This window comes from Labrus mixtus, chromosome 9, assembly GCF_963584025.1.
Source record: "Labrus mixtus chromosome 9, fLabMix1.1, whole genome shotgun sequence".
Lineage (NCBI taxonomy): Eukaryota > Metazoa > Chordata > Actinopteri > Labriformes > Labridae > Labrus > Labrus mixtus.
The window spans coordinates 19,114,364-19,128,335 of NC_083620.1; the positions used below are offsets into that span (position 1 = coordinate 19,114,364).

Genomic DNA, 13,972 nt, shown 5'->3' on the forward strand with positions numbered 1-13,972 from the left:
ATTGACGTCACCAAACTCTGGCGACCCCGGACATCCAAGAAACATACAGCTTTTTGCTACATTTGTCTTCTTTCATGTAATATTTTTTCTAATGTGTACTGTGTTGCAAGTAAACCACTTTTAGGACTTTTCAAGGATATTATTGTGGACGGAGGAAGAAAGGCTGGGATGGATGACAGACAGAGAGACTCTGCTAGTTTCTTGTTTTGGCATTGGATATTGCCCACAGTAGCCTGTGATCAATATATTTAAATATATAATATATCTTTTTATGCGACCCCTTGTGGGATCTGGACCCCAAGGTTGGGAAAGCCTGTGTTAAAGTCTAAAAAGTTGCTCCAACACCAGTTCATAAAATCAGGTAGTCTTTCCATGAGAAGGGATAACTAAACTGTTGGTTCCCTCCCTTCAATAAGCAAATGTCAAATTCTTTACATTTTCCTACTTTTTCTTACAAATTGTGATGAATGAACGGGGTGCATGATCTAGAGGAATTTAAATTCCCTCTCTAATTTCACATTTAAACTCAGTTGGCGTGAGTTGGCGATGCATTCATTATTGAATATATATTTACCTAAAGCTTCAGTAGGTACGTTGCCAACTGTGACTCATCTTGAGTCCCTCTATTTCTTCCATGGATGGCTTGTCAACAAACACCACTGAACCCAAAGCTGACCCTCTTTTTTACTCACTCAAGCTGGCAGCTGATCCCTCTGAAAACCAACAGAATCCATGAAAGGGGGGGGGGGGGGGGGGGGGGGGGGGGGGTGAAGGGATGGGTAGCTGGCAAGCATGAAAAGCTTCACATGATTGATAGCCATTTGTTTTGCCTGCTTAATACAACATAAACTCTCCAGCGATTCATCATCAGAGTGAGGCTTTTTCCACGGTGCCTCTGCGAAGCCCACTAAAAATAATTCATTTTCTGCAAGCTATGAGCCAGGCACTAATGTTAAATATTCATGCGGGTCCGGTCTAAATGATGTGGCCATTGGCACACAGTTAGAGCACACTCTGCGGAAGGGAGGAAATGTCAAGCTGTGAATAAATGAAAGCAGTGAAGCCGTATATTACCCTGCCATTGTGAATTTACTATAGTTGCCATTTTGTGCGGCCACTTCAAATGGATCTCTTGTATAATCAATACACTCAGTAAAACATGGAGCATATTGCCACGTTGGCGGTAATCTGGACTTGTTGTGTTTGCTCATCCTTTATTCACAGTTTGTATTTGTTGCCTAATTTGTGCCTCATGAATGTTAACAGCAGACTCTGTGCTATTTCTGTGGTACTTGTCGTTATGTCCAAATCATGTTGATATATGGTTTGATGTTCATAATATGGCTTGCGCCTATGCAGCTGTAATGGTTTGAGTCATACTGACTGACATGTCAGTCAGACGCATTCATTTCTGAGATGTTTTCCCAGCACGGCACGCTGATGGGCAGAAGATGTTGTCATGGCAGAGATTGTTTTGCGACGTTATAGGTCATCTTCTGTCATGATATCAGTAAGCATAGTGGGGGGAAAGGGCAAAATATAATAGAACGAACTGGGTTGAGTATCCATTTAGACGAACTCAGATAGAGAGCATAATGTCTGCGGTGCATCATTCGGGTGGAATGGGAAATGTTAAATGGCCTCATATTGACAGACACACTCTTATTCATTTTCATCACACACACACACACATACATAACCATCCTTGCTCACACACACGCGCGCGCGCACACACACACACACACACACATTTCCTCCTGCAGACTCTGACTAATGAGGCCTGGGGCTGGAGATGGTTCCATCAAGGAACTTCCCCCCTTCTTTCTCTCTCTGTGTCTCATACACACACACACACACACACACACACACACACACACACACACACACACACACACACACACACTCTATGCTCTCTCAAACATGCACCTGATTGATAGCAGTGATTTGACTGAGAAAAGGGAAATGGGAAATTGAAAAATGGTGGAAGAAGATTGGAAACAACGTGCTGATTATAAACTCTGTGCGGAAACAAAAGGCCTCCCCTCCTGCCTTTTCTCTTAGCGCCGAGGTAGCAGGTGTGTGTCTGACAGGTGCCTGATTGAGGCGCACCAAAGACATTACAACTGCAAACAAATGGACGTGTTTAGCGTCCCCGGATGCAGTTAACGTTTTGGGCTGATAGATGTGATTATGAGTATATGAGCGGAGGCAGGCGCAGAATGGGCACAGGTGTTAGCAGGAGAGGAGCAGAGAAGGAGGCATGTTATTGTTGTGAGGATGATAATCCATCCATACAATTAATGGCATGTCATAGCCAAGGTCATCAGCCTCGGGGGATGTATTTAATATGTCTCGTATTGTAATAATAGAGCCTCTCTCAGCTGGAGACGGATTCACAGGAGCCGTTAGACCACACAAATTTATCATCAGGAGGAGAAAAAAAGAAACGTGCTAAAGTAGGAACAACGCTCATTCGTTTTAAACCCACTGATTTACAAAATAACCTCAATTACCTCAATGCCAACGTCATTTATTTTGCTCTTTTTATGTTTATGTTCTCATGCTTCAGGATGAAAAACAATAGCACTTTTATAACAGTGGAATAAATTTGTTTTTCACCCTCCTTGTGAAGCAGCTTTGTGCGTTCCATAAATGAGAGAGCGTCTTGGCCGACGGCCCCGGTGGGTTTTAATATTCTCTGAGAGCTTCCAGACAGTGAGTGGTGGTGCAGCAGCTGTCTCTTGACCCTGCCGGACCCCCACTTACCCCTCTGACCACCTCCTTTCCACCGGGCCGGCTGTGGCGATGACAAGCCTGTCAGAAGCGTCTCCTAATGTCCTAATTACCCCTCTCCCACACACACACACACACACACACGACACACACGAGACACACACACACACACACACACACACACACACACACACACACACACACACACACACACACACACACACACATTTACAGAGAGAGGCTCGTGCAGATGTATGCACATTCACCGTGCGTAAGCAGATATGCTGGCTGACAGCAAACACACACGCATGCTAATAGTTCTGTTAACATTGCTCATGGGTTTTCCAGGCAAGAGCCACACTATAGGTGTACAGAATAGGTAAAAAATGAAACCTCTCGAAAGACTCTTTGCAGGCTTTGATTCCTATTGTTCTGCGTGCGTTTTGATCCGCGTTGAATCACAGCTCCGGTTTCTCTCCTGTGGTAACAAACGCAGCTCTCCCGCTGCAACTTTCTTTGACAAAACACTGACAGAAAGGAAGCTTCCAAGCTTCCCCTGCCGCCTCGGAGGAGGGAGAAACAGAGAGAGAGAGAGAGAGAGAGAGAGGGGAAAAAAATGCAACGTCACCCCGAAATAGATGAGCTGAATGAGATGTGATGAGTCACTCTGCCAGAGGTTAAGCTTCGCCTCGGATTTAAGCGGGGGGGATCTCTTCTCTGCTGCACACTTTTGGGTTTCGGAGCATATTGCTGCCGCTGCTGCACTTAAGTCCATGCTCAGTCAGGCAGTCTTGTTAACATAACAGAGTGAATGATTGTGCCTCGTAGGAAAAAGGAAATCTTTGTACCTCCCAGCAAAATGCAGTTGTCTGATGATTTATAGACCTGGGAAGTTAGTGCATTTGTCACAATCACCGTGACTTAATAGTGTGTTACTATAATGCTCTTCCTGCCTCGTGTTATGCTGATTTGAGACGTCCCGCCTGGTTTTATTGTGTCAAATTATCCTTTGATTTATGTGTCACTTTAGCGTCGAGCTTCATTTTTAAGTTAGGGACATGATGCTGCTGTATTTGTGCTCCGTGTCTGTCATGTGAGGCTGACTGGAACAGCAGTCTGGCGTCTTCAGTAGTCGAAATATGTTAGCGCTCTTGTTTTTTTCTTTTCCTGACACAACAGCGAGAGACGAACACTACCTGAGCTGTCATTATAGCGCCTGGTGGCTGTTTTTTTCCCCTCTTTTTTTTTTTTTGTCAGATGCAGAGACTATTTCATGTGTGTAGTGAGTGGCAGAACCAAGCCGTGTACACTAATGAGATTACTCACATTTGTATTATGTTCTTGAAGAAAGAAATCTGATGTTGCACTTGTAATTTCAGCCCCCCCTTTTTTTTTCCCAGTGTTTGTGAATTATGTTCAATCCTTGATGCCCCCAGCACTTCACTAAAAGGAGGCAGAGCACCAGATTCAATATCTGCTTTTTATCAGACAGCATTTCTGAAGGATTATCCCTTAATCTCTGAGAGTAGAAGCTGTCTTCAGCTACACGTGTCCTCCTGGATTTCCGTGAGCACAACACAAACATCCGAGCCACGGATTGGATGTCTACAAAGCGTATCCCATTAACAGTGAGCAATTAACCACCTCTGTGGGGATATTTGCAAAATCTCCTTTTTTTAACACAGTTTATCGAGCAAAAACACGCTTTGCATCTCCAGTAAGCTTACCTGATTAATATGTTTCAGTCAGCTGTAGGGAGAATTAATCAGTGTATTCCCTGCAGTGTTTATAGGTGAGCTTTCTCTGATATCTCTCTGACAGGCTGGATTAAGCCGTACCTGAGAGCTGATAATAAAAGAAGCAGGTCAAGGCTGTAAATAAACGACTGAATAATGCACTAATTTATCATTGTAAGAGAAAACAAGGCATCTTTTTAAAGTATGAGCTTTAGGTATTAAGCGAGCAAGTTCATTCTTCACCTTGGAAACACCCATTTGATAAACAATCACAGCTCTTACTTTATTGTCAGATGTTATTTTGCTATTTTCTCGTTATGAGGAGTCTTCTGAAATGAGCCTTTAGGAGCTGTTTTTAATTCATTAAAAGCACTTTAAGGACTTTTTCTTTTACCAGTTGGTAAAGTTAAACAATACTCCCCTCCCCCTGAGCGTTCAACTGTATACCATTTTAACAGTATTTCCTCTTAGCATTAGCTTTAAACTTTATAAACGCCCGATGAAAATGACTTTGTAAATGTAAAGTCCAAGCCGTAGCACAGGTAACAGGTATACAGCTCACTCTGTGCGTAACTTCTGCCTCTATTATACTGTAGGAAAATGAACTCTGATGCCAAAGTAATATATCACTTTAGAAAGCCATGAATGATTGTCTGATCTCTAAATCATCACAGACATTGCAGGACAGGTGAAACCTGTGACTACCTTCTACATTAAATACTATACATTCATAAGATGTCTCTATTAAGTTTTACCTTCCTTTCTCATGAATCCTGAGAAAAACAAGGAAATTCTCACAAAAAGAGATTCACTTTGTATGGAGTAAGATTTGTATGGAGGCTAACGTCTATGTTGCACCTCGGCCCTGCTGCATGTCACCCCCCACTCTTGTCCTCCCGACATTTCCTGTCTCACTTCAGCTGTCCTATCCAATAAAGGCAAAATGGCCTTAGAAATAACTTTAAGAAAGAAAGCCATAAATTATCTCTTTAGTCTAATTAATACTCACAATGTTTTTTTTTAGCATTTAAGTCTTTACTGTTTCGTATATATTTAAACTATTGCAGTATTAAGGTTTTTGTCTTGTAGTTTTATTCTCTTTATGATTTGTATTTGTGGTTGCCAGTTTAATGTGTCGCTTATTTTTATGGTAATTGAAGTTGCACTAAGCTTTATGTATTTTTGCACTATTGCTCAAGGGAATGTGTATTTGATCATATAAAATCTAATCTAACTGTATCCTCATATAATAGTTAGGTCTGTTTAAGATTGGAAAACAGTGAGTCACATTTTTAAAGCGCAGATCCACTTAAAATAACTGCTAGTCTTGTCTAAGTAACCATTCAAGCTAGAATATTTTTTGGCAACAAATAAAATAGTTAAATGTTAGAGGCTGCAGTCAGTGATTTGGTCGGCATTTTGTCTTAATAACAACTCTATGAACAAATAATAATTACTACTTTGGTGTGTGCTCTGTTCTCGCCGAGATGAAGGTGTCGCTATCCCACTGTGTTGTTTAAAATCTTTGCTGGAAACTTGACAGTAAGTTGGGCTTTGTGTTGTCCTGCGAAGTTGAACTATGCATAAGTATAAGGCCTTTATGTATCTGTAATGTACAATTTCTTTCATGTGGATTTCAAAAATCACAACAAAGTCTGGTGTAAGGCGTTGGACTCCGTTTTTTTCCCTCTTTGCGAGGACAGTGAAACTCTCTGATCCTTTTTTCTTTGTGACAGTCGTGACCTCAGAAGCCGCCCATGTTTATCGGGTCCACTCTGCAGGAGCTCGCTTCTCGATCCCATTTCCTTGAAGAAAAAAAGTTTGAAGCCCACCTCTAATCCCTCTAATTAAATGAAAACACAGTGGGCTACACACAGCAAGACATCAACGCTCCACACACACACACACACACACACACACACACACACACACACACACACACACACACACACACACTCACACAGAGCTGAATCTCTATGGGGAACTACACAGAGTTCCAGCATCCAGCTCTGGTGTGTCCTCAAATACAGTGCAATCACACAGTGGTCTGACGTGCAACACGCTGCAGATCATGAGCATAAATAAGCAAGGGAGTGCTTTACCTGAAAGGAAAAGCATTAATTCAAAGGCATCACACCAGTACTGAGAAGAAATGTTGCCTCATTAGTGTTACCCCACTGCTTTTACTGAGCGGCAATGATAGACAGAAAGAGAGCGAGAGAGAGGCTGTGCCACTCTTACCACATAGATACCCAGTCTCCTGAGATCTAACTTTGCCTCAGTGACTAGAAAATGGTGCTGATTACTACGGATTCATTGGGGTGGTGATGGCTTGAATACACATGCCTGAATACCACAGCACTTAGAGCCTCACTTCTTATAGAAATATATAACGCAGTGCCAGAAAATGCCCTTTCAAATGTCAACAATTTTCAGAAGGAAATGCAGCCGCACTGTTAGCAAGGAAACATTCCACTCTTCTGCCTCTGAACGCAGCGCGCTGGGGATGAAAAGAGGTGAGGAGACAAGGACAGACATTATTTGGAGGACGCTTGGCCTGCCTGCTCTCATCCAGCGTGATTGACAGATTGGTGCAACGGTTGCACTGGCACGGATGCCATCACACACATTTCCCCCCCGAAATCTGTCTATCAGCGCTGTCTAAGCAGAGCGACAGCCATGACATCTAATCACAGTGGAGCTGGCACCTCATAACTTCTACCTAATGTGCTGCAGGTACAGAGGAGAGACGGGGAGCACTGCACACGCACACACACACACACACACACAAGCAGAGCACAACGCTATATATAGCCGTTTCAGAGGCCACCAGCAGGAAGTGGATCATACTGAAGGGTTAGGCAAGGTGTCACCACACTATATCACAAGTCGCTCTGCTTAGATATAGGTCCATGTTGACAAGATTAAACACTGAGATGGCCCCAGCATTCTGGTGATTCATTTTTCTGGGTTACGTTCTCGACAAAGTAACACAAAATGAGGGCAGACCACACCGCACATACAAGATGATAATGACTCATTTACATAATGTTGCTACAACATTATAATTACCTGGCAATTAAAGCAGCTCAAAAGCCTCATTATGGGCTTTCCTGAGGGTCGGTTGGATTTGGACGCATCCAGGGTTCCTCATTCAACATATTCAGACATCGGCCATTTTCCCATTTATTGTCACGCTCAGTGCAAGAAGCACACATGCTGTGTGAGTCATAAATAAAGAGAATCTTAGAATCATTTGAATGCTTCTTGATTATCAAGAAGATACTCAAAAGGAAATTTGAAAACCTGCAGGGACATCTGCCTCTTTCAGAATGAAACAAAAAGACTGAAAACTGCTGGCTACCCACAGATAACGGTTAACATTATCTTCCAACAAATTCCTAAAAATGAAATAAGCTAACATTACTTTAGCTAGGAATGCATGCCATTCCTATTGTATGGTGTAACCATCACTTAAATCGACTTCCTAGCTAAAATTATCTTGTAACAGGCAGAATGCTCACTTGTATTGTTGTTCCCTTTTCATTATCTTTTCAGTAGCTGACTGACGCTGACCATCAGCGTCTTTGAAACGTTTCTCTAAATCACTTTCGACCGAATTCAAATCGCTCCAGAAGCCTCATTATGTTAAATGATCGCATAATAAAGACAAGTTTTGACTGACACTTGGAAGTTTTAAAGGCGCTGAGATTTATTTTTTCAGGCTCCTGGACAATGTTAAGAGTTTGTTTCCCATTGCTTGTGATTTGTAACTCAGCCTTTTTTTTTTTTCGTCCCGAGGGAATTGCTGACACATTGAAAATGCACAAAGGACTGTAACAAGGACATGTGTCATACCTTACACCCTTATTACGGTCGGCAATGACAGGCGAAACCGGCAGTCACTTCGACATACTGTGCACTCTGTACTGGAGCTCATCTGCTCACACAGTACACAGTGAAGCAGCTCCAGAGTCACTGAAATGTCAATATAGTAAAAGACACTATGTGAAAAATAGAAATGTAGATATGGATGTGCAGAGTGTGGAGGTGTGTGTGTTTGAGTGAGGGTTGTTTATGAATAGCAGACAATGAATGATGGAAGCTCTCCCAAGGGTGCAGGCCCCTGAGCACTGCTGCGGGGACTTGGGAACACGCCAGTCTCCCATGCCCTGTGAAATGCCAGTTTGGGTGGGCACCGTTCCGAACGGGTGCTCTCCTCTCCAGGATACACCGCCCCAAATCCTGGGGGAACGTCTCCAGGCTGTGGCTGCTCCAGAGTGGGAAGCTGGCGAGAATCTCAATCAGGGACTTGAGGGAGAGAGAAAACAAAGTCCACACACTCCCTCTGTTCCTCCATATTAATGTTCTGTCAGGGAAAAATGGAGCAAAAAAAAAAAAAAAAAAGGCCCATTATGTACACACCTGTAGAAAAATAGACAGACTGTATTGTATAAATGACTCATTATGATGCCGTTTGTGTTCTTCTTAATTGGTGGAAAATTACATCAACAGCTATGAAGCTTGGATTTAATTAAATTTAACAACTGTATTTAGATCATATTTGTCTTTTTTTTTTGTTATTACCAAATGTGAATGTATCTCAGCCTGTCTGCTCACAAACCTGTCTGTTTTTCTTCTCCTTTGCTCCTGCCTTGCCCGCGCTGCTACAGGAGCTGCTGAAATCGTGACAGGTACTCTTTCTCTTTGCTACCTGCTGTTCATTTGGAAGTGCTTGCCTCTGCGTGTCTGTTGATTGGCTGTCCGTAGCAGTCTGTTCATCTGTTCATATTTACATGAATGGCTGGTTTTGTTGGTATTTCCTTTTGCACATGGAAGGAGGAGAGAGCAACGCACCCGCCAATGCAGATCCACTCTTTTTCATTTTTTAATTCTCAAATCAATATTCTGCCACATGTGATGGCAGATTTCAGTTTCTGTTCAGGCCAATTGGTTGTCACTTTAGTTTGTCTGAACTTGTTTATACTAAAAGGTGCACACTATCAATTTGAACAAAAAGCCAAAATGAACACAACTTGATGTCACTTTTTCTTATGCTCAAAAAGATTGTGTGTTAAAGTATGATAGCAGCTCCTTTTTAAACTTAATGCTAGTAGCAGTGTGCTAACATGCTAAGAATGAGATAAGAAATTTGCCAATGTTTGGTAATTCTCTTGTTTATCTCAGATGTTAGAATGCTATTTATTGATTGTGACACAATGAAGGTTAAGACAGATTGAACAGTTATTGGATTTGTACATTTGTTAACACACTAAAGTACTTTACAATATGATGTAAAGAAATGTCAAAACAGAAGTTGTTGAACTATTGGATTCGCGATCAAAGTGCAAGCTGATGTTCCATCCTTACAGTGGGGCAGCCAGCTAAAGATTCACCTAATATAGATGTAAAAAGTAGGACTGAGAAACCTGAACACACTATACTCACACAACATTTGGACCTGTCATTGTTGAGAGTTGAGTGTGTGACTGTCTCCTCCTTTCTTTGATGCCTACCTGCACACCAGCATCACACTAGAAGAGGTGTGCTAACACTTACGTCTCTGTTCTTTACTGTCTGACACAGTGTGGTGTTGGTACATATATATATGTACACTACCAGTCAAACGTTTGAACACACCTAATTGAAATGCATGTTATTATCTTAAATACATTTTGATCTAAAGGCTTATACTTAAATGTTTGACGTGTTTATTATATAAATAGAAATCGTGAAGTTGATGTCTACGTATGTATGCATTTCTTTCCAAAAAGAAGAAATGAAATGATTTATTTTTGATGTTTTAATATCTGCTATTATTCTAAAATGTGGATAATAGTAAAATTATAGAAAAATACTTCTATTACTAGGTGTGTGCCCTAATTACAGCTTGCAATAGCTATATTATAATAATATAGTATGCTGTATTATTGATCATGCTGTTACTGTTGTGTGTCCAAACTTTTGATTGGTAGTGTACCTGTGTATATATGTAACACATCACAAGTAAGGGTGGGCAGTAAACTGTTATCATGTTTTGCCAAGAAATGCATGCCTGCTGAGAATTGCATGCACCTCGCGGGAGAATGTAAATTATGCGAACACAAATAACATGATGCCACATTTAGCATCCACCCTTAAAGTTCTTTCCTTCCAGACACTTTACTTTAGAGCAAACACTGTTAGCAGCTCATGGTTAAACACAGGTGTTTGACTGAAGTGCACACACCGATTGCTCAACCTGTTCAGCTACAGCGGTGGGTAAAGGAAAGTAGCGTTACATTGTAATTTGTGACAGACAACACTCGTATCAAGTCCCCTGGTCTTCTGTCTGTTTCACGCTGATGTTCAGAGACGAGCCAGTGGTCTTACACACTCACTGACCACAGGGTAGCACCTCCTCCTGTCGGTGCTGATGTCAACGTTTACAATTATAGTGAATTATAGCACAGCAATCAGGTGTATTCTCCCCTCTCCAAGTTTCAGCAAGTAACTGCCACACTAAGTGGGTGTGCTGGTTCTCTGTCGGTCTGTCTGGGGCTGGAATGGATTTGAATCTCCATTACAACAGGTCTACCTGCTTATAGGTGTGTTTAAACTACTGTCTTGCGTATATTAAGTCCAAGATGATAAAAGAAGCGGGCCGTGACATGTGGTCAAAGGAGTGGCTGTAAAGACTTAAACTGACGACAGCGTTGTTGAAAACCTTTGCTAATTGTAGCTCCTTTAAAGCTTGAAAGAGGATACATTCTATTTCTGGAAAAATATTTCACATTGAAACTCTCCATTTTTTAAGCGGTTGAAACGCTTTTATTATGAATATCAGGAAATCTAGTGTTTTGTACAGCAACTTAACAACCCCTGCAGGAAATAAACACAACTTAAAACCGCACAGATTCAGTAAAAAGCTCTTGAGATCTGAACGCACAGTGACTTGTAAAAATACACATACAGAAATGGCTAAGATATCCCATCGAACAGGCCTGTTTGAGGAGGAGAAAGGGGCCATAGTGCATTTTATGTGTTCATATGCGCAATCCTTTCTAATACTGTAATACTGAGATATAATACTGTTACCGCAAAAAGAAAAAAAAAAGAAAAACACATCATGAATCTCAGATCACATTTCCCACCACTAATTGACAAGTGCCGGTGCCACTTTTTAATGAAAGATCAACACATGCTCATCATCTTGACTTTCTGCCCCTCCAGGATTTGTAACACTGTCAACACTTTTAATTCTCTGAAATTGTTTCACTTCGTTGCTCGAGTTATTTTCTTCTGCACCGGAAAAATGTGAGCACAACAGAAAAACGGTAAATGTCGACAGCTGATTTGTCAGCGTCCTTGGTTTTAAAGAGGTTTACATGTTGCATGTAATGCCTTATAAGTGGGTTATAAACTAGAGACTGTTCATATATTTATTAATGTCCCTTTTAGGATGCCAGGATCAAAGTAGGTTGATCCAGACTATGGACAGAGAGTGACAAATGAATAAACCCCTGAAAGCTGCTTCATTAGAAAGTGGCAGCGAGACATTGCATTTTGTCGCTAATTTTATTAACATTTGACAAACAACACATACCTTTCAATAGTTAAGTTGCTTAAATGTTTTCTCAGGTTGTACAGCCTTATTGCATGCTTGCATCATTTTTAAAAACAGTTCCAACAGAGCTGGTCGGCAAGAAAAACAAAGATGGGCAAATTAGTGACATTTTTGAAACCTTCCCATGCAAAGGGTCTGGGAGAAATGGCAGTGCACTAATTATACCCTCGGATAGAACCCTTCTCAGTCCTGCACATCCTTAAAACAGCATTTCATCATGTGGATAAGGGTTTAATGACTGAGCGGGGTAAAGACACGCAGCAGTTAAAAAAGCAGCATGAAAGACGGAGAGGGAGAAACTTTTTATTGTTAATGACTCTGTCTATAGTCTTGGTTGTTCCTTGAAAGGACATGACTGCTGCAGACAGCCGTGACTCATGGAAGAGGAATTGGGGGCCTGGCTGTCGTGTTTTTTTTACTTCTTCTTTTTTTGCCAACTCTTTCATGTCTTTTGATGTAAAAACAAGAGCGGAAAGTTCAAAGCTGGAGCCGACTTGATTCAAAGGTACCCATCCCCGAACTTCTGCTGGAGGAGCCACTCTGCTAATATTTCTCGATTTCGTCAACTTTTGTCAAAAATTGGTCGGCCGTTCGTGCTGTTTAGCATTTTGAGTGCGACTGATGAGCTGAGCGTTGGCGCCAGACACTCGATGCCAGATTGTAAGTCCCCTCAGACTTTTTGTAGGTCTGTATTTCCTCCTGACTGTTTCATTCAGTATGTTGTGATGCAGGAACAGGAGGGTAGCCATGTGTACAGATACAGGCACTTTGCTCTTCCAGACAGCTGCTGGAATGAGTGTGAATTTATCAGCCAGTCATCTGTGCCATGCCTCTGCCCACTCCTCTCTCCATCCCCCAACCCACCACCCAGAATTAATGACTGCCTCTCCTCATTTGCACCCAATCATGACCAGGATGCAGAGGCAATTGAAAATGTTTACTCCAATTGCAAAAACCCTCCATGTTCCACAAAGTGGCCTGTTTTCACTTTGATGGGATTGCTAATCACAGCGATGTTATTTATGTGTGTTTTGAATTGGAGATGAGCCTAGGCTGGGATATTGGAGAGGGACCAACCTTGCTTGGGGCTGCTAAACCTTATGGAGAATTTATCTATTGCACTCCCTTTTCTCTCAGTCCAACAGATTGGGAGCAGAATAACCTTGCTTTGAGGATGCTCTGTGTTGCTGTTTTGACTGCCAAATATATTACTTTTACAGCGATGAAATAAAAAAGACATCAAAAACACTTCAAATTGCTGTTGCCTCATCTTCTGCGGTACTTAGAACACACACAGAAGAGCTGCAGAACACTTCGTATTATCACAAACGTACACATTTCAAATCGCCACATGTGGATCATTTGATCTGTTCCTCTGAATTATTTTTACTTTTTTCATCCGAATTATTGACTCATCCCCATATTCTGAATTTTCCTAAACAGAGCTAGGTCTTGTTGTTGATGGGGAAACATTTATAATCAAAGCCAATATAAATCCCTCTTTATTCGGGACTTGTAAGAATTTGTAATGATTGCACACGTCATCATTGACCAGCCTTCAATTTGCAAATTAAAAATTCCACCAAAACTTAGTTTTCATGTTTCAACCACCTCCAGAGATAATGTGATAATGGCTGCCCATTAAATCTGTATTGTGGTACTATTTTTTTATTCACAAGGTTTTTGGTGTTGTCCGTCTCTTCCCTTGTCATTAATTATAATGGCTGTGTTTTGCAATCATGAATAAAAGTTTGGAATTTGCAAATCTATCTAGCTTCACAACATAGTTACCAATTCCCACAAAGAGCAAGCTTAAAATCATCAGCAGAGTGCAATCTCTGAGATGGTAAGGTAAGAATGGTGTAGGCAGAAATTGGGACGAATATCTTTAAGGTTA

The 13,972-nt window shown here is 41.5% G+C and overlaps 1 protein-coding gene across 3 annotated transcripts in view; it reads left to right on the forward strand.

The window, feature by feature from the left end:
- cadm1b (cell adhesion molecule 1b) overlaps positions 1-13,972 on the forward strand; it is a 158,053-nt gene that overhangs the window by 98,146 nt on the left and 45,935 nt on the right. For 2 of the 3 annotated variants that reach the window (XM_061046684.1, XM_061046686.1), the window contains exon 2: positions 9,143-9,163. The exons of the other annotated variant lie outside the window; for it this stretch is intronic. In XM_061046684.1, coding sequence (XP_060902667.1) covers positions 9,143-9,163 — 21 coding nt within the window. The remainder of the gene's footprint in view (positions 1-9,142; positions 9,164-13,972) is intronic. 3 annotated transcript variants of the gene reach the window in all.